Genomic DNA, 22,861 nt, shown 5'->3' on the forward strand with positions numbered 1-22,861 from the left:
CTAAAATATTCAAATACATACAAAGTCGTATGAGCTTATTTTATAGTACTTAAATTTTCACGTAATTAAAGAACAATTATATACCTACAAACACATGAACCGATCGAAAATGCATAATGTTATTATATACTTATTTAACATTATACAGCAGAAGAAAAAGTACTTTGGAATAAATATTAGAGAAGATAGTAACGAAGCATTCTATTAATAGATAATATCAATGCGACCAAACACGCATACAAAAGCATAACATATAACAAACCCGACGTGACCGCTCCATTCGAATCTATCCATCAGTCCCTTGATATGATCTGAGCTTTGAGCGAATTCTTCATCACAACGGTAAACGCGTAAGTTTCTGTCGGGTCGGGTGGAGAATCCGGAACAGAGATCCATTTAAACGAATGGATCATCCTAGCAAGCATCAAGTTGATGTGGAGAATCCCTAAAGACCAAGCCGGGCAGATCCGACGACCCGCACCAAAAGGCAACATTGTCACGCCACGTGTTCCGGTCCAATCAGCATTAACACCGTCTCCACCTGGTAAAAACCTCTCCGGTCGAAACTCACCCGGATCCGACCAAATCTCCGGGTTCTCAGTAACCCAAGCAGTGTAAAATTCCACATATGCCCCTGACGGAATATCATACCCGCCAAGCTCCGTATCTTTCACGGCGGCGTGAGAGAGGAGAAAATGTCCTGGGGGATGTCTCCTGAGAGTCTCTTTCACTATTGCTTCCAAGTAAGGCATTTTCGCCACGTCATCCTCTTCAACGACGCCGTTTTTGCCCACAACTCCGACAACTTCCTCGTACAGCTTCTCTTGTATGTTTTGGTCCGTCGCTAGATGAAGTAACGCCCACTCAAGCGTAGTAGCGCTAGTGTCCGTACCCGCCGAGACAATCTCCGAACATAGAGTCACAATCTCTTCATCTTTAAGCTCACCGCCTCTCTCGACAGGCTTCAAAGCAAACAGAGAATCCACGTAAGCTGCACCGATAGGACTCACCATCTCTTCGTTGGGACTCTCTTTTGCCTCAACAAATGCACGACGGTTTTTAATCAATGGCACGAGACTTTCGAGCTGCGTCTTCCTTAGCTCTCTCGCTTCTCTAACTTGACGGCGAAACAACGGAGTTAAAACCGGTAAAAAGTCAGGTAACGTCGGAGAAGTTATAAGCATGACGTCCTTAAGAACGTTCTCTATGTTCTTGATCTTCTCCTCGCTGATCTTGGCTCCGAAACAAAGACATATCAAGATGCTACAAATCGTTAGCCTACATTGACTCATAACTTCGACGTAACCTCTCTCAAAACTCTCCTTTTGAATCCTCTTCATGTGATTCTCCATAGCCCACGTCCTTATCCACGAGCATTGCTTCACTCTCGTCGGAGTCACGAGCTCCGTCACAAAGTTCCTTCTAAGAGTCCGCCACAATGGTCCGTACTCAGCCGAGTTTATAGCGCATTTTCCGACGCTAAACATGAGCCGGATCGGCGAGTCAGGAGGCCTGGAAGCGAAAGTGGGCCCACGTTGGACTAGAGCCTCGTGGATGAGTTTTTCGTCCGTGACGATAATCATTGTACGTTGTCCCATTTGCATGGTGAATATTGGACCGTACTTTTTACGTAGGTCGCGCATTAGGAAGACGAAATGGCGACGTTGGGATATGACTTGGAGTAGGTTTCCGACTAGTGGCCATCCTTTTGGTCCTGGTGGGATGTTGAGGCGGCATTGGTTGCTTCTGCCGGAGGAGTAACGGCGCCACCATAGGTTGAGGAAATAGAGAGCAAACAAGAATATGAAAACATCAGTAAGATCCATATTTGTTTACTTACTATTTGAAAGATATAGAGAGAGATGGGAGACAAATGAAGAAGACTTATATAGATGGACTTTAGGGCAAGTTTATAGTGAAGGGAGATTTAGGATTCTTTATATAGAGAAAGCATACATTCTATGTGTGATGAACGGATCAGCCACATGAACATAACGAGTAATTGGTCTCACCAACTATCTGTGTGCATTTACTTCATACTGTACATAAGTGATATATGATGGTTCAAATTTGAAATTATGTTTTAGCCTAACAAATGATTAGTTATTAGTAGGAGTGTATGACAGTATTATTGATCCAATCAAATTATGTTTTATATAATGACAGATATACATGTTCATATAGGGGACATACTGGTCCTCAATTTTTTCTTCGGCAACATTAATTAGCAAGAAGGATTAATAGTATTATATTATTTGCAAGCCTCCATCGTGTTGATATAGAATCCTGTTATTATTAGTTTCAACTTTCAACAAATGTCGACAAATGACAAATATAATAAAATAGTTGGAACGCTATTTCAATGTACGTAAAATCTATATGCATATGAGTTGGTCCTTGTGTTAGAAGACAATGGTCTCTGGGTCTTGATTACCCTCTGTAGAATTAACATAGACAGGTGGAAGTTAGTTGGCCAAGTGTTAATGTCATTAATGGGTCAATATCCGTATCTATATTTATTTTGTTTTCATTTTCATTATGTACTTTTCATCTCTCATTTCTCAAAGATATAGCTAGCCTACATATCAAAATTAATGTTTGTAGTCCGTAGGTACATGGCACTGTGTACGTTTCCAAAATTATCAATTATTCACCCCGGGGAAATTCACCTACTTATATTGTTCAACGAAGACGACATTCAATACATATAATTTAAAAATTAATGGTGATATAGCTAGAATTGTGGCAACAGTACACATTTTCGTTGAAATGTTAATGTCTATGACCGTATTGTTTGCCATCATATGCATAGGCCTCGCAAGAACAATCCGCCTGACAGGTCGTGGCACATGTAGTACTGTAGTAGTAGTAACAAAACTTGTTGTTGGACCAGTGGCTAATTTCATGTTCTGAAAAGAAAGAAACTCTTTATTTTTCAGGTCACACTGAAGCTTGGCGTTGGTTACACAAGTAACACAACGACCAACTAAATCATTCGAATCCGTTCTGTAGGGAACAGCACATTTTCAGGAGAAGACTTCTGGCGAATTCTGGATGCAAATTCCAAACGACCCACACTAACCGTAACCATCACATCTCTCCTTGGGTGCATCCCATGGCAAATACCACATCACCATTTTGGCCAGCTTATTGTACTGCCTGAACTGTCCCGAAGCATCCATAACCAAACGAAATGCTTGTCAATCACGTACTGAATATGCGATATAAGACTTATGTACATTCATTTCGAAGGTCAAGTTACTCGTACGTACCTATAACTTCACAGAACGCTCCAAGTCGGTCGCCCACTTGACCAATATGACTTGGAGCCATTCCAAACCATGATGTGAGAGTGAGGGTCAACCCTGAGTGAGTATTGACCAGGTGATTGATCTTCTGCCCTGTTCCTAGAAGTGAGACCTTGGCTTTCCGATGTGTTATTGTTAAACCAGATTTTAGCGCCAGGAAGCCAAATATCTGAGGGATGATCAAATCTCTGCCACAACACGGCGGCAGATGAACTGGAACCATCTCTCAGGACTAGGCTACCGTTATCATGTAGAGCCGCTTGAACATTGGCGTTATTGTCGGTAGAATTTAGACCGGTGGACCAAACACTATTCTATAATCGAAACTATTATGAAGAAGTAAGTTTCCGTTCAAGATTTTTAAGGAGATAGAAACCGTGTATAGAGCAGGAGATTGTGGATTTGCCACCCAAACTATAGTTCGTGGAGAGAACTGTTTGTACCACATGCCTCTATAGTGGTAATTAGAAGTACCTGGTCTGAAAAGGCCGAGTTCAGAAAACATCACCGTCAAATACAATGGTCTGGTCTCCTGAAAGAGATTCACTGATGGAGATTGTGTCAACTGCAGAGGAAACATGTGAAACTTGGAGAGACAAAAATATTACAAAAAATCCGTAGGAAGATATGAAGAACACATTCTCTTTGAAGGTGGCCATGTTCGTGTGGAACACAGAAAGAATTGTGGTGATTACACAATGAAAGAAGTGATGATCCACGAGTCAACTCAGTCAAACATGTTGAAAAGTATGAAAAATAATTAAAGCCGAAGACTTTCTGTAGATAGAGATTGAAGGAAGCCAAATTACTCTTATCTCAATATTGTATTTTATTTTATAATTTTATAACGTCTCTTTCTTCTCTTATATTATCAGAGAATCAAAGGTTAATCGAACGAAAGTATTTATCACATAGAGAGATTTATTTTATTTATTAGTAACAACAAATTTTAATACTTAAAGATACTAATTGACGATAATTGATAAATATCAAAAAGCATCTAAAAATTACACTAGGTAACTGGTAGGTTGAAATAATAGATAGTATTTATATTTCATTCATAGTGATGGTTGTGATTGCTTCCATTCGATTGCAAGTATAATGTGGCATCTCGGTGAATCAACAAAGAGAAGAAGGCATGCCTCGTTGAATGAGAGTGTCTAGATCTTTGTCACCACGGCCACTGCAATTCACGACCACTTTGGCACCATCGCGCAGAGTAGGAACAAGTTTGTCGAGGAACGCCAGCGCGTGAGATGCTTCTAAAGCTGGGATTATTCCCTCCAATCTACTCAATAACATGCACGCTATAATAGAAGATTATGTAAGTAATTAATGAAATTCTTGTAAGAATTACAAAGAGAAAAAAAAAAAAGAATTACAAAGAGAGCATATTAGTAAGTAACATAAATAGAGAGGGACCTTGAACGGCTTCTTGGTCTGTTGCTGTGTAGAACTCGGCTCTTCCGCTTTCTTTCAGAAAGCTAATCTCTGGTCCAACTCCGGGATACTCTAATCTGCGACCAATCAAGCATATGTGAGGCTTAGTATGTAACATCTTCTCTTTGGTTCACATAATTAATTTGGTTATCCAACCGTATATAAACTTAGTTTGGAGATTTTGATGCGGCCAGGCAAAAAAAGGGTTCAATCAGACCGGTTCTTAACCGCTTACGAGAGGTGACTTGCATGTGATAAACGTGTAAACCTTTTTAACGATAAACAGACGTACAAGTAACGTTAAACATGCAAAAGTACAAATACAAGTAGAAGATTTCTTATTTGCTATTCATGTCATGCTTTGACTATATATTAATTTATCTATTTAAAAGAAAATCAAGAACTATAATATACCAGACTTATTTATTTAGTTTCATCTTTCTTAAAAGACTAATTTATATACCTAGACATATTTATCTAATTTAGTTCATATTTTTTAAGAGATTTTTTAAAGACTTTCATCATCACTAAATAGTGGCTATTAACTCCAGGATTATAGTTTGAGCAACATATTGGACATAATTTAACCACTTACCCTACTCCTATGGAATGTGGTTTAAGGATCTGTCCTTGATCATCTTGCAATAAGTAGCTCATGGAGCCATGATACACACCAACATCTCCAACGGCCAAAGTAGCTGAATGTTTCCCTGAATCCAGACCCAGTCCCGCGGCCTCTACCCCGACTAGTCGCACATCCTCATCCCCAAGAAACTCATGGAACAGTCCCAATGCGTTTGAGCCACTCCCCACACAAGCCACCAACACATCAGGTTTACCACCCCATAGTTGTTTTGCTTGTCTTCTTGTCTCTTTCCCAATCACGGATTGAAACTCGCGTACCATTAACGGATTTGGGTGGGGTCCTACCACCGTCCCGGATAAGTAGTATGTGGTTTCTAGGTTTCCAACCCAATTTCGAATAGCCTCTGAACTTGCATCTTTAAATGTTCCTTCAACTGATTTCACCTATTAAAATCAGGATAAATTAATTTTATGTTCAGTTTGACCCCAAAAAATTAGTTATGTGTTCTGCATATATGAATATTTTGTTGTTTTGAGAGATTTATTTGAAATAAAAATCATTGTTTTAGAAATCAAATAAAAATAGTGTTAGTTTAAATTTTTTCAGCGATTTTCGCATACACAATTTTTACACAATTTTATTGTTAATTATCGATATTAATTTCTTGCTCGATTATGTATAAGTTCATATTTAGAAAGGGAATGGACCCTCACTTTCTTCATGAGCTTATCAAATATTTTTTAATGTATATATATATGTTAAACAAACTTTTTTTTTGATCAAACTAAACTTGCATTAAGCTTGTGTTATCCTTTATGTTATGTTTGTTTGGTTGGCTAGCTATCAATAGCCTCTTTATATCCTTCTTTATTCGAGTGTAAACATATGTTAAACAAACTATAATGTTTTTTTACCAAAAAAAACCTATAATGTTTTTTTTTTTTTGAAATGACTCTAATGTTTTTTTTTCTGGATAGATAAACCGAGTTACTGTTGCAAGACCGGCTCTGGTTTCGGCTAGGTTATGAGTTTAACTATAGAGTAATTACTAGTTATACCTGAGCACCAAGCAGTTTCATGGAAAGTACATTAGAGGAGTGTTTCTCTATATCAGTGGTTCCCATGAAAACAGTACACTCAATGGAGAGCTTCGCACAAGCAGCCGCCGTGGCGACCCCATGTTGACCGGCTCCTGTTGCTGCCACCACACGCTTGCAACCAAGCCGCCGGGCAATCATCGCTTGACCGAGAGCATTGTTGATTTTATGGGACCCACAGTGGCTAAGATCTTCCCTTTTCAGGTATATTTCGGGTCCACCTCCGGTGGTTTGAGATATGTTCTTGTAGTGTTCGGTTAAACGTCCGGCGAAGTAGAGAGGCGTTTCTCTTCCTACGTAGTCTCTTAACGCTGTAGTAAGCTCCTCCTAATTACAGTTAAAAGCACACATAAGAAAACATTGCACTGATTAATTATCATGCTTAATTTAATACATGTGAAATTTACATGCTAAATGATGACGTCATTAAGTTATTTTCTTACATGTGACACTATGTTGCCTTTTTATTAATGAGATTATTGAAGGAGTTTCTCAAATTTTGAGATATTAAAAGGATTATTTTATAAATATTTTATTTTGTAATTTTTTGAAATTTTTGTGAGAGACACCATTGGTGCCTTATGTGAAAAGGAGGTTATGTGTCGGGATGTATGTTATTTTTATTGTTTGAAAAGGAAAATACTATAAGTAGTCTCAACTGTAATGTTTCCAGTCCTCTTGTCTTTTTGGATAATGCCAGCTGATTTCGAATCTATAAACCATATATTTGTTCTATGATTATGTTTTCCAGGTTGACAATTGCTTTCATTCCTTTGATCCATTAATTTCTTTATAAAAAATGCTTATTTCATAAAGACAAATATTAATTTGTTTAGATTTGAAATGTGCAGTTTATTTTTAAAATATATGAATTTATAGTTGACAATAAAATCTCTTTTCCAATATTCATACGATCAACAGCACGGAATAAGAGTTGTAAAATTTTCCTGTCGATTACAGTGACCTAATTGGTTACATTATGTAGTGCAAAGTGATGAATTAGCCATTAAGCCTTGCAAAACCATGATATTTAATGAAATAGAGGTGGTGAGTTACGTTAATGTGATATAAATATATTATTTGTTTGAGATAAGCTTAATCAATATATGAGAAAGGCCAACCTTTTTTTTTTTTTTTGGTCTAAATGTTAAGAAAGGCCAACCTGAAATTCATGATCGTTCAAAACAAAATCAAATTCATCTTCGAGATCTCTCAGGGGAGACATCAATGTCTCCGGTACAAACTTTCCACCGAACCTCCCGAATCTACCGTTACCATCGCCACGAAGAAACTGGCTCTCGTCTGTTCTTGTTGGGACAGAACCCAACGGTGGATCACTCGTACGGAGTACATTGCTTACACGGTGTTGTCTTTTGATGGGAACTCCACAAACAACAGAGTTTATCATACGGTGGTTTCTTGTCAGAACCTTAAAAAGGGGTTGCCCTCGTATTTGGATTTTGGTCGACGACATGTTTCTCTCTCTTTTTGTGTGGAAGTACTGATGTTTTATTATATTAGTGACTTTTCTTAAACATTTGTGTTGACGAGTACCTTTTTTATAGTGAGTAGAGGGGTATATGTTTTTTTGTTATGCATCATCCATTGGAATTTACATGTTTAACATGTTAATCTTTACCACTCTCTCCCATGATTTTGAAAAACAACGTTGTCAAAGTGAAAAAAAGTGATTTCGAATGAATTAACTTTACGAAAATTAGTATACCATATGTAGGCCCGCATTCTCAGCGATATGATACATTTCTACTAAGATTGAATTTTACTTTAGGTTTCCTAATCGAATCAGGTTTATTTATAACTTTTATGAAAAGATCCAAAGGTTTATTAACAAGTTTTAATAAAAGATACAGCACTTTCATATTGACAAAATATTTGTTTTATAACGGGACAAGTACATGTTAGTTTTATCCATGCTGTTTATTATTATTCGCTTTTTGTATATATGAATGTTAAGAAATATATATTCGTTTTACCTGGTAGGTATCCGAAATCCGCATACGAGTCTTAATTATATAACTATATTTGCACGGATATTTGTTTTCATTTTTCTATACATAAATTATTGTTTTAGAACATAAGTGGTATATATTTTTAACATTAATCATATACTGAAATGTTTATATAACTATTTCAAATACAATAATTTTATAATTTATATGTTACAATTAATATATTCATGAGAAAATATATTTGAAAATTATTTTGTATTTAATTTATGCTAAATTTTGACCCGTCTTTCAAAGTTGCATTTTTTACTAATATTTTTATGCTTATTCATTTTAGATAATATATTATTATATATAAAAAAAGTCTAAGATATGTTAATTTTTAGACATGTATTATATAGTTTGCTAATTTTAAGCCGTTATATCATCATCTTATATTTTTAAAATAAATAATTTATATTTATAAAAATAAAATTTTTAAATTTATCAATTGAATATACTTTATATCATATTTATTTAAGTATAATAATTGTATTTTAACATGATCATGCCTATAAAGTAGATAAAATAAAATATAATTTATTTATTTTTTATTTTACAAACGATATATTTAAAATGAAAATATATAATGATTAAAGTAGTTACAAAGATTTTATATTTTTAGCTTTAAATAAATGCATGTTAATTTTTATACATATATTATATAGTTTGCTAACGTTAACACATCTTACCAACGTATTAGATTTTATTTTTAAACATAAATATTTTATACTTACGAAAATAAAATATATAAATTTATAAATTTCATACAATTTTATTATATTTAGCTCAATATAATAATTTCTTTTAATATGATTGATTATGATTATATAATAGATAAAATATTATAGAATTTTTTATTTTTTTTTATTTTATAAACGATAACTGAATATATTAATGTATAATAATATTTCAAACTAATTTCAAAATTAGTGAAAATATTAAAATATAATTTTGAAAATGAAGATCTTGTAAAAAACTTTTAAAACAAATTTGTTAGTATTTTAAAATAAATATATTTATATTCAAAATGAAAATGAAAAGATATCAAAAGATACTATGATTAAAGTATTTTAAAGATTCTATGTATTATTAGTCTTAATAAAATACGTTTAATAGGATTTCTAACTGAGGTTCCAAATTAAAAAAATCACACATTAAAGAAGTCATGATTTCTATTTTAATATATAAGATTTATATGCCTTCTATTGTAAGACGTAAACATAAAAGCAAAAAACATACGTAAACACCCTTTCACAAAATAAATGACAGTAACAAGCAGTTTCTCTTGTCGAGATATAAGAAAAATAAGAGGTTGTAAATGCATGTTCACGATGCGCCTCTATAGTCTTCGAAGATAAGAGTAGATTTTTCTTGTTTTATTTTGCACGTTTAAATAATGTTGCATGTTTTTTTTTTTTTTTTGACGAAGTAATAATGTTTTTTTTTTTTTTTTTTTTTGATAATCCAGGGGGTTCCCCACTTACGTGGATCATTCCCCTGGACCCGGTTAGGCAGCAGTCCACTTCACCCGGAAGGGCTTTACCTGGGCTGGGGACAAGGCCTAACACCCAGTACCGCATTTGATGACAGAATGGGTAGTTCGCCTCCGCTTGGCGTCGAACCCGTGAGCATGACAATTGGCCCACAAGGTCCTTACCAAGTGAGCTACCTCATCCCGTCTCGAAGTAATAATGTTGCATGTTGCTAGCGTAAAACCTGAGATCTAAAATTTTAACAGATATCTACAGTACTAGGTTGTTTTCTGATTATTGTTTTGAGGGTGGGCTGCTTTCATGTAAATATATGTATACTAACTTGATAAAGATGCCAGGTTAGTATTAAAAAAACTTGACAAAATGCCACCATGACAATTTTTTTCTTCTAACTAGCCAATCCTTTTCCTATTAATACATAATAGATGTGTTTTGCTAATACATATTAGCTGTTTTTTGCTAATACATGTTGCATATATGTACTTTGCTGATACATGTTAGATGTTTTAAGAAAGTTTCTTCAGTTCCTTCTATATTTCCATCTAACTAACTGGTTTTTTTTGTTCTTTGTCCCCCTTTTATAAATGTATAATCACCTTTTTTATTATACCTAATATATGTTTTATTAATGAAACAAAGAGAAGCTATATCTCAAGAATGACAATAATAAAGGTGATTTTGTGAAAACATAAAAATGGACTGATGAATAAGTTAGAACAAAATAGAGTAAAATAATTTATTGTTGTTTTAGCATAGTTAGAATTTCGTGAACAAAAATACTAAATAGAGAATGGAACCTATAGATCATAGAATTCAGTGGTATTTAGAATGGAACCAAGTTATATGCTCGGTTCCAAGCCTGGCCACCAGTTGATGTATTAGCCTTGGTCTATATTTTGTTTTGTCATAAAACATAATAATAACAGAAGTAAGGAATTTGACCCAAAAAAATAGAAGTAAGGATAACAATCTGCTCTTATTCTTCATCCCTGGTCAGTAAATTTATAGGTTTTGGCCCGAAATTTTTTGTAATAAAAAAATTATAGTGGATTTCCAACAAGAATTGAACCCGAATCACGGATTGCATACTAAACACTCTTTTACTATTCGAGCAGCACTTGTTAACTTGTGTCGCCTAGTGGTGAGTAAAACTTTCGGTTGACTTGACTCTTTCTATTTTCTCACGCAATTCACATGTTCTTTGAAAGTTCAAAGTGTGAACCGACAAATTAATCATGATAACTGCAGTACATCACATTTTTACTAAGAGCATTTCATCATTATTAATATCTAATTATACTATACATGTATTTCAGAAGAATTGTATACACAGGTATCATATTCATATATATCCTGACTATTAGTTAAGATCATCCGATCTTAATTTTAAAGCTCCACGTATCCTATATTCGAAAATATTTGATATTGGACTGGATCTCGAATCTCATTTATTTTGAGGTATGCAGGCATTTTTCTCGTTAAAACATGGTATTTAACATAAAAAAGAAAGTTCTATCCTTTCTACGTGTTCTCTATTCCCTCCGCAGCGACGAATTTCAAAGCCCATTTGAAATAAAATACAATAAAATACAAATACAATAAAGAAAATACAATAAAGAAAATACAAATTTGTCAAAAAACCTAATTACCTATATTGTATCACTATATTGATGATTTGACAAAAACCTAATTACCTACATTACCAAGTAGTACACGTACGCCTAATTGTCGCTCATCATTTGTCCTTTTATTTTTCAGAATAGAGAGGAAGCTAAAAGCAAATCCATCTTTAGTTCATTTCAAACGTTGTACTAATACTATTACAAAAGTGGTCTAAGCATGTCAAGTAGGATTTAAATGTTGGTTTACATTAGGAAAATTAAATCAAATAAGCAAACAAAATTTAAAGATCAATACCTAACGAAACGTTTAAATCTTTACAGAACAACATAGAATTCCATTGTACCTTTTTAATTATTTAAAATAATGCATATGTAATTGACTTCACTTATCCTTTTTAATATTGTGTTTACTTTTGTTTTAATTTCAAATTATTCCATATGCCTTTATTTTTTATACGTCATAGTTTTAAAAAAATTGAACAGCTATATGTTATTAAAATATATTAGTAAGTCTAAATAAATATTTTTCAATTTATTTTATTTTTTAAAATAAAATGCTAGTGTGTTCTAAATAGAATGCTAGTACGATCCTTACTACGTACAATTTGAAGATGTTTCTCAAATTATTTTTCCTGGGGAGGGATTTTTGAATTACAGTTATCATGATGCAACTTCCTACTTCGGCGTTTAGGAGATAAACCCAAATTTACAATCTGCTACATATAAGGACAGATAACATGCTAAACTCAAAATCTTGTTTTTTCTAGTGGTAAAGATGTTTTTCTTTTGAAGAAAAGAGATATACGTTTATTAATGGTAAAGGTATTAAATATTTTTCTCTACGCAATGACCATATCCGGACACAACCCGCTTCGCATGCACCTTCACATATCTGTTGTGTTGCTCTGGTCACTTTCATGCAAGCCCGGCCCATAGCATATGCAACATACGCAATGGATTAGAGCTCAAAAATGTTACGAGTTTTTTTAGCTTGGAAAAAATAACTCTGAATGTATATTAGATTTTTTTTTTTAATATACAATAGACGAAGGCACAGTTTTTAGAAAGATTGAGTAGGGCCTTTAACTTGTTTGGGCTGTTGCTGCTTTCATGCATATTGGCATACATTCTCTGTGACACAAAGGCAATACTTCCTATCCTAATAGTGCTTCTTTTCCAGCCACTATCTCTGTGACTCTGTCCCTGACAGAACCGTAATTATCATCAAACTCATGGTGGCCAAGCTTCTGCTCCGGCTCTTCATTTTTTGCTTCGTACGTGAAAATAATTGATCGGAGTAATATTAAGGGAGAAATGGTTTCTTGGAGGACAAGGAAAGGATATTGAACAGAAGGGGATTGTAAAGATTCAAAGGTAATCTGGCCTTATATGTGTTCGGTTTTCCGTTAATATTAACTATTTCAAAAATAGGGAATTGTCTTCTACTCGTTTTTACTTGTAACATGGAGACAGTCACATATTGTCTTTTCAGTCAACAATATGTCATTTTGTTTTATACTCGATATGAATATTGACTTTCGTTGCATTATGGACTAATATTATTAGTCGGATTTATTATTGTTTTAGCCATAGTGTTGGTTGCAAATGCATCTATAGGAGTTATACAAGAGTCAAGTGTAATGTGACATCTTGGTGACTCGAGAAAGAGAAGAGGGCATGCCTCTTTGGATAAGAGTGTCTATATCTTTGTCGCCACGGCCATTGCAATTCACGATCACTTTGGCACCATCATGCAGAATAGGAACAAGTTTGTCGAGGAATGCGAGCGCGTGAGATGCTTCCAATGCTGGGATTATACCCTCCAATCTGCTCAATAGCATGCACGCTACAATAGACGAGATAGAAGATTGTTAGAAGTGAATGAAAAATCTTGTTAGAATTATAGAAATAGAAGATTTTTTGGAGTAGTAAATAACGTTAATACCTTGAATGGCTTCTTTATCTGTTGCTGTATAGAATTCGACTCTCCCGGTTTCTTTCAAAAAGCTTTTCTCCGGTCCGACTCCGGGATACTCTAACCTACGACCAATCAAGCATATGTGAGGCTCAGAATACTTTACATAAAGACCCCTCTTTGATTTACAAATATAATTTGGTTATCCAAGATTATAATAAAAATATTGCTTATCCAACCGTAGATTAAATTCAGTTTCGGATTTTGATCCGAACGGTTCATATCTATCAGACTATCACGATAGATGACTTGTGTTAAATGTGAACACCTTTTTATGATAAACAGACGTGCAAGGTTACTTTTTAACATTTTTATTTTCAGTAGTTGTGCTAATTAACTCCATAATAATAGTTTGAATAACTCTTTAGAAAAACACACATAAATATATATATATATATATATATATATATATACATAATTTAACACTTACCCTACTCCTATGGAGTGTGGTCTAAGTATCTGTCCTTGATCATCTTGCAACAAGTAGCTCATAGAACCATGGTACACACCAACATCTCCAACGGCCAAAGTAGCTGAATGTTTCCCTGAATCAAGCCCCAGTCCCGCGGCCTTGACCCCTACTAGCCGCACATCCTCATCCCCAACAAACTCATTGAACAATCCCAATGCGTTTGAACCACTCCCCACACAAGCTACCAACACATCAGGCTTACCACCCCATAGTCGTTTTGCTTGCCTTCTCGTCTCTTTCCCAATCACAGATTGAAACTCACGTACCATTACCGGACTCGGGTGTGGTCCTACGACCGTCCCTGATAAGTAGTATGTGGTTTCTAGGTTTTCTATCCAATTTCGAATCGCCTCTGAACTGGCATCTTGAAATGTTCCTTCTAAGGATGATACCTATTAAAATATAAAAACGAATTTTATGTTCGTAGATGAATATTTTATTGTATCAGGAAATATTATTTGTAATAAAATCTTCATTTCTGAAAAATTATTTGTAATAAAACTCTTCTTAAAAATAAACAGGTAATGTAGTTTATCTAGTTTACGGTGATTCTTTTCATAGGTTTTACTGTTAATTACCAACAATTTTTTTGCTAGATTTTTACTTAACTTTTTTAAATTTCCGGTACCTATGTTTCAAGATTTTTTTTATCTCAGTAATTGGTCTCTTGACGTTTTGTATATGTTAAATACATAATGAAATTCATAATAGAAATTAGGAGTGGATCCTGATTCTCTTCATCGATCCATGGGCAAATATTTGAAACCAAAATGAAAAAAATATATATATTAAAAAAAACTATGAGCCTTTGGTTTCCGGATAATAATTAAGAAAAGTTTGTGGTGCAAAAGTTAGGTTCGATTAGGTTATGAGTCTAATTTATATATAATTACTAGTTTTACCTGAGCCCCAAGGAGTTTCATGGAAAGGACATTAGAGGATTGTTTCTCTATATCAGTGGTCCCCATGAAAACAGTACACTCCAAGCAGAGCTTTGCACAAGCAGCCGCGGTGGCGACCCCATGTTGGCCGGCTCCTGTGGCCGCTACCACACGGCTGCAACCAAGCCGCCGGGCAATCATTGCTTGAGCGAGAGCATTGTTCATTTTGTGGGACCCACTATGGCCTAGATCTTCCCTTTTCAGGTAGATCTCGGGTCCATCTCCAGTGGTTCGAGATTTGTTTCTGTAGTGTTCGGTTAAACGTCCGGCCAAGTAGAGAGGCGTCTCTCTTCCTACATAGTCTCTTAACGCTGTTGTAAGCTCCGCCTGATTATACAATTAAAAGGGGCATAAGAAAGACGTTCCATAGATTAATTATCATGTTTATGTAAAATACATTTTAATTGAATGCTAAATTTATTCAAAACAAAAACCATTTTTGTTTACATTTACAAATGCACCATAAAATAGAAGAAAAAAACGTGATTTTTTTCTATTTCTATCTATGATTTGGCACTGGTCTTGTAGAAAACCAGTATCTATACATGTATTATATTTATACTAAATAGAAATTAGTATCGTATATATTTATTTAAAATTAATGCGAAAATATGTCGACTATTATATTAGTAGAGTTTTTGCCCGTAATCAGATATATGAGAAAAGCCAACCTGAAATTCATGATCGCTCAAAACAAAATCTAATTCCTCTTCAAGATCTCTCAGGCGCGACATCAAAGTCTCCGGTACAAACTTCCCACCGAACCTCCCGAAACGACCATTACCGTCGCCACGAAGAAAGGGTCTCGCGTTAGTTCTTACTGAAACAGAAGTCACAGAACCAAAAGATGGACCACTCGTACGACTGAGTACGTCGCTTACACGGTGGTGACTTTTTATGGGAACTCCAAAAACAACAGAGTTTATCATACGGTGGTTTCTTGCCGGAACCCTAGGAAGGGGCTGCCATCGTAACTGGATTTTAGTGGACGACATTTTTTTTGAAACGCTGATGTGTAATTATTTTGTGATATTTTTTTACCAAAAATTTGGGCTGACGCGTTCTCTTTTTATAGTATATTTTTTTGTATGAATCGATCTGAATTATTTATGCATGATCTGAATTATTTATGCATGATCTTGTTGTCGCATTTTCCACGTGTCCTCTTGATTTTGACGAAACAACATACATGTATTATGAATGTAACTTTCTTTCAATCATTGTGCGTTTGCAAATAATTTGTAATGTCTTTTACCTAAAGACGTAAACGTACAACCAAAAAAAGGAAGAGATGTAAACGCTCTTTTACAAAATACTAAGTGACAATACAAACACTTCCATAATTTTGCAAAGTGAGGTCTTGATTAAGAGATTGGACAAGAATATGAGGAACAGATTCACCATTCTTCAAAGAAGATGAGATAAGGAGTTGGTTGGAGGAATAACCTTTTGGTTTGGTTCTATATAGTTTTTTTTTTTAAAGGAGAATGAGTTCTAAGATAAAACAGGAGAGGATAGTACATCATAATTTTAATTTTGGTCACACTTGATGTAAAACAATATTTTTTATTTGAATTAAATTTAATATTTAATTAAAAGAAAAAACATTTTCTTTTGTTGGGATTAAATAATGATATTAAGGGTCCAAATAATAACACGTGAAACAACTGCGATGCGGTTTTAATGGTAACAAAAACACATATAAAAAGATTTTGTTACAACGACGTGTTGTGTTTGTTTCACGTTTGTTTGTGTCGACTGATTTTAACATACAAACTCATACTTAATAAATAGTAACAAAAACACATATAAAGAGTTTTTTTTTTTTTTTTTGGTAAAACATATAAAGAGATTTTGTTACAACGACGTGTTGTGTTTGTTCCACGTTTGATTGTGTCGACTGATACTAACATACAAACTCATACTTAATAAATATATTATATACTGGGATTTGGTATATAAATCCAGATCAAAAAAGATTTGTTACGAAGAAGTTAAAGATGAAGAATCGTACTTTCATATATTTAAACTTGAAAATGATAATTAAATTAGTGAGAAAAAGAAAAGAAAAAATTATAATTGTTGAGATTGTTATGACAAGGGAAAATGCACTTTTATGGATTCTTGTAATAATTTAAGGATAAACATCCTGGGAGAAATATTTCAAGAAATAATAGAGGATGTAATTTGCAATCATTTTTGTTCTGTATCGATGATAAACATCAAAGTTGCTTTTCGGAATAGACTGGATAATATTTATCATAATGCATACTTGCTACATCGGTGTTTAAGAGATTCCCCAGTTGTACAATCAGCTACATATAAAAGATAACTACCGTATGGTGATACAAAATCTTATTTTTTTTCCTGTAAAAATATATTAAATATTTCTCTATGCAATTACCATATCGACTCCTTGATCAGTGGCTGAAAGTCCGGTGCCTCGTCCTTGAAGCTGGACACAACCAGCTTGGCATGCCCCCTCACAAATTTCTTGCGTTGCTTCTGTCACTTTCATGCATATTGGCATACATTCTCTGTGGCACAACGGCAATACTTTCTTTCCTAATAGTGCTTCTTGTCCAGCCACAATCTTCGTCCTTAACAAAACCGTAATTATCATCAAACTCAGGGTGGCGAAGTTTCTGCTCCGGCTCTTCATTTTTGCTTCGTACGTGAAAATATTTGATCAGAAAGAAAGATGAAAGGAGGAATATTTGGAAGACAAGGAAAGGATTTTGAACAGAAGGGGATGGTTAAGATTCAAAGGGTAATCATGGCCTCATATGTGTTTGGTTCTCCGTAATATTAACTTTTTAACAATAGTGAATTGTCTTTGATCAAAAAAAAAAATAGTGAATTGTCTTCTACTCGTTTTCACGTATAAATGGATACAGTCATCTATTGCCTTTTAAATTTGAAACTTTGCTTAACATAACACAGAACAATATATCATTTTGTTTTATTAATCGATATGAAAGATTGATTTTCGTTGAATTATTGACTATATTATTAGTCTGATTGCAATATATAAATATCGATTAGAAAACATAAAAGTTTAAAGACGTTCAAATAACTTCAACCGTAGTTGAGCCGAAACATCTCATTTTGGATGAAGAAACTTCCTTGTGGAAGAGGGACCAAGTGAAACGTCTGCAAATAATAAATAACATTTTTATTATCAAGGCCTTTAAGCAAAAAAATACATTTTTATTTACGTAAGCTAAAAAACTGACAGAAAAAACAATATATGTATATATATGTGCAAGCTCATATTAAATAACTTAGTTTCATTCATGTTCATGTTATAGTTAATTGAAGGATTAATATTCGAAGATTATTATGACTGTTCCTAGATTTACCGATGTAAACTAGTGTATTATGGCTAGCACACGTAGAAGTGATCAAAAATAGCATTTTTCTTTTTGTAATTTAAGTATTTTGTTTCTTACAAAACGATATCTCACATTGATCATAAATGGAGAAGAGTTAAGACCTGGCTAAACCTAAGAGGATGATCCTCGCCGTGTAACTGGATGCTACCACTCACAAAGACAAGGATTCCGCCACAGCCACCGGCCATTGAGGACGGCTGCGAATCAACGGTGCTGATCAAATGACGACACTGATCGAACGGAAGTTGTTTGAGCTTATTGAAGATATCTTCCACGCCGTAGATCTTTTGGCCTTCGAAAGTAAGCAACGAGGTGGGATTGTAGAGAGTGGAAAGAGAAGATCGATCATTGTCAAAGAGATGGTAATAGTGATTCACAAATGCCCTTGCAACTTCTTCTTCACTTCTTCCTTTATTTGTCTCTGCCATTGTATAGAAATTAAATCTGTTAGCAAAAACCAAAGAGGGAATATAAACATGAGCTATCTTAAGGAATCAACTTTCATGGGGGGAAAAGATGCTTAATTTGCAAGCAAGGGTAAGAATAAATCGATAATCTTTTTTTACTTTCTTGTGGATCAAGTAACGCATAAATCTTCTCCATCCAATCTTATATTCAGATTTTCACATTGTATGAAGCAATGCTTCTTTGTTGGAGTACACTCAAATCAACTGATACAAAAGCAAATACCATAATCATATCGTATATAGTCCTAGAGCAATCATTACTCTAACTCGAGTATCCAAAACTTTAATAAATGGACCAGAGAGACTAGATAAGTAGAAAACTAAAAAACCGTTTATGTGAAAAAAATCATATCGGGACTACGGTTCTAATACCATATTAATAAATGAACTTAACTCACACCCAAAATCTAGTTCAAAAGTAAAAGATTGCTACATCACATATATATTGACAAGACACTTGATATCACCGATGTGGAATATCTAATATAAAACCTAGTTACTCAAAAATTTACCTTAAGGTAAAGATCCATCAATGCCAACTAGATGGCCAATACGTTTGAATCTCATAACCAGTCTTCCAACTATTCAAGTAAACAACCTTCTTCACAGCCAACAACGACACGACCATAGCCAACATCATAAACACCCTCTGCCCACTGACACTCCTGACGCGCACAAGCGCATTAGTGACATACGCCAAGAGCAGCCCAACCACATTGTACAAGAGCCCGACAGAGAGCCCCTCCGCCCCGAGCTGAAAATTCTCTCCTTTGTAGAAGAAAACGAGCTTGTTCGAATCCTCGTGATCTCTCACGAACATAGGCATTCCTTTGATGATGTTATGCATAGTCCCGGAGACGCTGAAGAAGTACACCAAAACGGTGCAGAATAGCCAGACTCTACTATTGTGGAGGACCGTCTCTCCCTTGAGAACCTTCTTGATAAGGAAAGGAGTCGAGATCGCGATTAGGGCTACGATTACGCTGATCTGCGTCTTGGAAAGGAGCGGCGGGCGGTGGAGTGGACCAACGGTGAGGTTAGTTCGGCTCTCGATGAACTCCACCACAGACTCCGCGGTTCCATCCACATCTTCTTCCTCCATTCTGCCTACATGGCTGACTTAACATTATTATGGGCTTTGGGACTATTTTTTTTTTTTAAATAAATGTTTTAAATATATATTTTGTTTTAAAATTTTTAACAGTAATATTTTGTAATGTAAGAAAAACTATATGCATTAAATAATGTAAGAAAAACTATATGCATTAAATATGCATTAAATATGTTTTTAAGGACATGGTTCGGATCAGGGCAGTCCTACTGTTTGTCCCCTTACCTGTTTTGTCTTGTAGATTCTCCATCAAAGGATCGACGAGGCAGATTTGGGGGAGGAACTGGATGCCGAAAAGGCCGAAAGCCTCTGAGTCCGATGATTCATCGATCTCGCAGAAGAACACCTTGTTGGCTACGTCAGATCTGTTGTTGTTGTTGGCGATGAAAGAGGCGGAGACGAATGCGAATTCTCTGCGGAACTCTTGGAGGGGGTTGCTGTTGAGATCAATGGAGTTGAAGAAGATGATGAGGGAGTAAGGTCGTGGTGTGGATACGGAGGTTATGAATTTCGAAACGGTGTCGTCGGTGAGGCGGATCACGCCGGATTCGGAGGATGATCGGAGGGAAACGAGTTCTTTGGTGAGATCTGGTTGCGAAACCGCGAGGATCGATAGTAGTGATATTGAGAGGAAGAAACGATGTGGGAGAGTTGTGTGGTCTGCCATTTTTGATCTCTTTGATTGGATTCGAGAAAGGAAAATGAGAATAGATCCGAGGGAGATGGAGTTTGGCGGAAGAGACTGGAGAAGTGAAGAAATGTTCAAAAGTAAGGGTTTATATACTGGTGAAAAGGTAAACCTGCTGCGTAAGCTAGAGGGTTCAGTTTAGTGAAATAACAAAAAATTTTGACGGCTGTGGGATTTGAACCCACGCCCTTTCGGACCAGAGCCTAAATCTGGCGCCTTAGACCACTCGGCCAAACCGTCTTGTTGATAGTAACCTATTACATATCTATTCATAACTATAAAACTAATATTAAACTCATTTAGTGACTTCTCGGTCAGAATTAGAGAAATCAGATATGAGAGAAACCATCTATTGGAGCAGAAGCTTTAAAAGATTGATTCGATTGAATATAAAGTCAAGAGAACACTGCCAGAGTTGGAATTGTCCACAAAATAAAAAAAACGCTATGAAGGAGGATGAAGACTAATGCAAGACTATTCTTACTTAGGTTTCACTTTGTACAACCATATGCTTCATTTTGTGTTTGATGGAAAAATCATGAAACTATGAGAGTACTGAAAGATTAATTGCTCCAAAGGAAAACACTGAATCACACAGAGAGTCACCGACATACATATGACAAAATCACTAGCGTCTTCCAAAACCCCATAATATTCAGATTGATTCAAGTTTCTACACCAAAACACAGAGAGTTTTCATACATATTAAGTTTTGAATCCTCTTTCAGCAGATTTGCATCCTCCTCTTAACTGTTGTCTGATTTTTCCAAAGCTGCAAAGTGATAAAATGCGTTTTGAGTTATAAAATCCAACATGAAAGAAAGCCAAAAGAAACACAAAGATATATAGAGAGTTTGGAGAGTGTACTGTTGTAGTTGAGAAGCTTCTCAATCAGATCAACATGCGTCATTAGCATACGCCTGCAGCAGTATCTAACTAAGTTGAGTGCATCAAGTGCGTCCCTGCAAAAAGTAATAACACAGGTAAAGTATAAACAAACTAAACAAGATAGACGCAACACTCTCTTCCAACAACATATAAATATAACCAGCAGAGCTCAGATCATTAGCTACAGCCTTAAACCATCAACTCTTCATTGATTGTTTCTCCACAAACGAAATGTTGTTAAACCAATCACATCACAAGACAAAATAGTCTCTTCTAACAACATGTAAAAAAAAACAGTCTTAAACCATCAACCCTTCATTAATTTGTTCCTCCACTAACGAAATGGTGTTAACTAATCAAATATATCTATCACGTATTATCTTCCAACAGAAATCACAGACCAGGTGGTTAATTTCTCTAATATACAAACAAAAGTTCTATAATTTGCACAGAGTCTGATCAGTCAAACATGTACGCACAAGCATAATCAAAGCCAACAAGTTTTACTTATATAGCAAAAGTATGGTCTAAACATAAACATGATGAACATAAACAGAAGTTTGTTCTAAGCTTAATACATTACCAAACAAATATCTTCCATTACTTCGTTTTCTCAATTAGATAAGTGGTGTTAACTAATCTCATACTTGAGCTAATTCCCTCTCAAATTCAAATAAAGTATGCTCTTTTAAACTAGTTACGAGAAGAATCATGTAGTTTACCCTTCAGTGTAGTCAAGCTGGAGAAGATCGAGATAGGCATCCCACTTGTTTCCAATCACCTGACAAAACCACAAGAGTGAAAGCTTCGTAAAGCTCGAAACTTTATCTCTCGAAACGATTTTATCTAATCGACCCGTAACGTATCAATCCAATGTAACGTTCATAGAGCAGATAATCTCTTCTTTTGTCGAATTTAGAGTAGCTAAAACCCTAGAAAGGCGGAGAAATCCCTAAAGTAAGATTTTGAATCGCCCGATTTAGCAAAGCCGAGGAAGTTGAAACAAACCTTTCCGCATGTAAAGCATCGTACAGGGATAATCATCTTCTCGAGCTAAGAACTGTGAATCTGTAGACTTGGGTCTGCCTCTCTTTCTCGATTTGGGGGTTTAGGGTTTTCTGCTTCGCGCTTCCTTTAATAAGGTGAAGAACACAAAAGGGGCGGCTTCTCGAAATGTCGTCGTTTCGTGTGATATATGATTGCTAGGTGACTAAAATGGGGTTCGGTTTGATTTGATTTACTTAAATTTATTCGGTTTTAAAGCCGGTTTAGTTAGACAGTTTATTTCCTCTGATTGTTGTTACATGTGTCCCCATCATATCATTATTCACCAACAACTTGAACTACTATTACTCTACACCACCAACAA

General features: G+C 35.1%; 7 protein-coding genes and 1 non-coding gene across 12 annotated transcripts; all 8 read right to left on the bottom strand.

Annotated features, from left to right (window-relative positions):
* Window positions 1–95: 95 nt before the first annotated feature.
* LOC103836223 (cytochrome P450 77A3) lies at window positions 96–3,960 on the bottom strand. Its single transcript, XM_033277870.1, has one exon. The coding sequence runs from the start codon at window positions 1,824–1,826 to the stop codon at window positions 294–296; it is 1,533 nt and encodes a 510-aa protein (XP_033133761.1). The 5' UTR covers window positions 1,827–3,960; the 3' UTR covers window positions 96–293.
* Window positions 3,961–4,211: 251 nt separating this feature from the next.
* Window positions 4,212–8,150, bottom strand: LOC103836224 (tryptophan synthase beta chain 1). Its single transcript, XM_009112467.3, has 5 exons — window positions 7,594–8,150; window positions 6,393–6,758; window positions 5,344–5,777; window positions 4,731–4,825; window positions 4,212–4,615 (listed from the first exon to the last, which is right to left on the bottom strand). The coding sequence occupies exons 1-5, from the start codon at window positions 7,903–7,905 to the stop codon at window positions 4,428–4,430; spliced, it is 1,395 nt and encodes a 464-aa protein (XP_009110715.2). The 5' UTR covers window positions 7,906–8,150; the 3' UTR covers window positions 4,212–4,427.
* A 4,899-nt stretch (window positions 8,151–13,049) lies between these two features.
* LOC103836225 (tryptophan synthase beta chain 1) lies at window positions 13,050–15,996 on the bottom strand. 4 transcript variants are annotated; one of them, XM_009112470.3, is made up of 6 exons: window positions 15,615–15,989; window positions 14,905–15,270; window positions 13,961–14,394; window positions 13,501–13,595; window positions 13,235–13,401; window positions 13,050–13,204 (listed from the first exon to the last, which is right to left on the bottom strand). In XM_009112470.3, exons 1-6 carry the CDS (start codon window positions 15,936–15,938, stop codon window positions 13,187–13,189), a joined length of 1,404 nt encoding a protein of 467 aa, XP_009110718.1. In that variant the 5' UTR covers window positions 15,939–15,989; the 3' UTR covers window positions 13,050–13,186. The 4 variants fall into 4 exon arrangements, 3 of the variants coding, with proteins under 3 accessions (XP_009110718.1, XP_009110717.1, XP_009110719.1); XR_004450484.1 differs by having other exon boundaries at window positions 13,105–13,204; window positions 13,501–13,590; window positions 15,615–15,996; XM_009112469.3 differs by having other exon boundaries at window positions 13,050–13,401.
* A 1,179-nt stretch (window positions 15,997–17,175) lies between these two features.
* LOC103836226 lies at window positions 17,176–17,664 on the bottom strand. Its single transcript, XM_009112472.3, has one exon. The coding sequence runs from the start codon at window positions 17,603–17,605 to the stop codon at window positions 17,336–17,338; it is 270 nt and encodes an 89-aa protein (XP_009110720.1). The 5' UTR covers window positions 17,606–17,664; the 3' UTR covers window positions 17,176–17,335.
* A 208-nt stretch (window positions 17,665–17,872) lies between these two features.
* LOC103836228 (nuclear transport factor 2B) lies at window positions 17,873–18,766 on the bottom strand. Of its 2 annotated transcripts, none has more exons than XM_009112474.3 (2): window positions 18,440–18,766; window positions 17,873–18,096 (listed from the first exon to the last, which is right to left on the bottom strand). In XM_009112474.3, exons 1-2 carry the CDS (start codon window positions 18,764–18,766, stop codon window positions 18,022–18,024), a joined length of 402 nt encoding a protein of 133 aa, XP_009110722.1. In that variant the 3' UTR covers window positions 17,873–18,021. The 2 variants fall into 2 exon arrangements, with proteins under 2 accessions (XP_009110722.1, XP_018509190.1); XM_018653674.2 differs by having other exon boundaries at window positions 17,886–18,096; window positions 18,411–18,766.
* LOC103836227 (probable dolichyl-diphosphooligosaccharide--protein glycosyltransferase subunit 3B) lies at window positions 18,537–20,895 on the bottom strand. The gene is made up of 3 exons (XM_018653709.2): window positions 20,142–20,895; window positions 19,318–19,912; window positions 18,537–18,759 (listed from the first exon to the last, which is right to left on the bottom strand). Exons 1-2 carry the CDS (start codon window positions 20,581–20,583, stop codon window positions 19,335–19,337), a joined length of 1,020 nt encoding a protein of 339 aa, XP_018509225.1. The 5' UTR covers window positions 20,584–20,895; the 3' UTR covers window positions 18,537–18,759; window positions 19,318–19,334.
* TRNAL-UAG lies at window positions 20,765–20,844 on the bottom strand. Its single transcript has one exon. It is a non-coding gene; the product is annotated as a tRNA-Leu (tRNA).
* A 248-nt stretch (window positions 20,896–21,143) lies between the features above and the next one.
* Window positions 21,144–22,706, bottom strand: LOC103836229 (DNA-directed RNA polymerases I, II, and III subunit RPABC5). Its single transcript, XM_009112475.3, has 4 exons — window positions 22,501–22,706; window positions 22,215–22,273; window positions 21,472–21,566; window positions 21,144–21,376 (listed from the first exon to the last, which is right to left on the bottom strand). The coding sequence occupies exons 1-4, from the start codon at window positions 22,534–22,536 to the stop codon at window positions 21,351–21,353; spliced, it is 216 nt and encodes a 71-aa protein (XP_009110723.1). The 5' UTR covers window positions 22,537–22,706; the 3' UTR covers window positions 21,144–21,350.
* Between the last annotated feature and the right edge of the window lie 155 nt (window positions 22,707–22,861).

The sequence above is a fragment of the Brassica rapa genome, chromosome A08 (genome assembly GCF_000309985.2).
Source record: "Brassica rapa cultivar Chiifu-401-42 chromosome A08, CAAS_Brap_v3.01, whole genome shotgun sequence".
NCBI classification, from domain to species: domain Eukaryota; kingdom Viridiplantae; phylum Streptophyta; class Magnoliopsida; order Brassicales; family Brassicaceae; genus Brassica; species Brassica rapa.

Excerpts from the sequence above, each read along its gene's own strand:
- LOC103836223 (XM_033277870.1), bottom strand. The coding sequence starts at position 1,826 with ATGGATCTTACTGATGTTTTCATATTCTTGTTTGCTCTCTATTTCCTC.
- LOC103836224 (XM_009112467.3), bottom strand. The coding sequence starts at position 7,905 with ATGTCGTCGACCAAAATCCAAATACGAGGGCAACCCCTTTTTAAGGTT. Across the intron at positions 6,759-7,593 it reads TGAACGATCATGAATTTCAG|GAGGAGCTTACTACAGCGTT; the intron begins GTTGGCCTTTCT and ends AACTGTAATTAG. Across the intron at positions 4,826-5,343 it reads CCACATTCCATAGGAGTAGG|ATTAGAGTATCCCGGAGTTG; the intron begins GTAAGTGGTTAA and ends GATTGGTCGCAG.
- LOC103836225 (XM_009112469.3), bottom strand. The coding sequence starts at position 15,938 with ATGTCGTCCACTAAAATCCAGTTACGATGGCAGCCCCTTCCTAGGGTT. Across the intron at positions 15,271-15,614 it reads TGAGCGATCATGAATTTCAG|GCGGAGCTTACAACAGCGTT; the intron begins GTTGGCTTTTCT and ends TTGTATAATCAG. Across the intron at positions 13,596-13,960 it reads CCACACTCCATAGGAGTAGG|GTTAGAGTATCCCGGAGTCG; the intron begins GTAAGTGTTAAA and ends GATTGGTCGTAG.
- LOC103836226 (XM_009112472.3), bottom strand. The coding sequence starts at position 17,605 with ATGAAGAGCCGGAGCAGAAACTTCGCCACCCTGAGTTTGATGATAATT.
- LOC103836228 (XM_009112474.3), bottom strand. The coding sequence starts at position 18,766 with ATGGCAGAGACAAATAAAGGAAGAAGTGAAGAAGAAGTTGCAAGGGCA. Across the intron at positions 18,097-18,439 it reads ATCCTCTTAGGTTTAGCCAG|ACGTTTCACTTGGTCCCTCT; the intron begins GTCTTAACTCTT and ends TATTATTTGCAG.
- LOC103836227 (XM_018653709.2), bottom strand. The coding sequence starts at position 20,583 with ATGGCAGACCACACAACTCTCCCACATCGTTTCTTCCTCTCAATATCA. Across the intron at positions 19,913-20,141 it reads GAATCTACAAGACAAAACAG|GCAGAATGGAGGAAGAAGAT; the intron begins GTAAGGGGACAA and ends TCAGCCATGTAG.
- LOC103836229 (XM_009112475.3), bottom strand. The coding sequence starts at position 22,536 with ATGATTATCCCTGTACGATGCTTTACATGCGGAAAG. Across the intron at positions 21,567-22,214 it reads CAGCTTGACTACACTGAAGG|GGACGCACTTGATGCACTCA; the intron begins GTAAACTACATG and ends TACTTTTTGCAG. Across the intron at positions 21,377-21,471 it reads GAAGCTTCTCAACTACAACA|CTTTGGAAAAATCAGACAAC; the intron begins GTACACTCTCCA and ends ATCACTTTGCAG.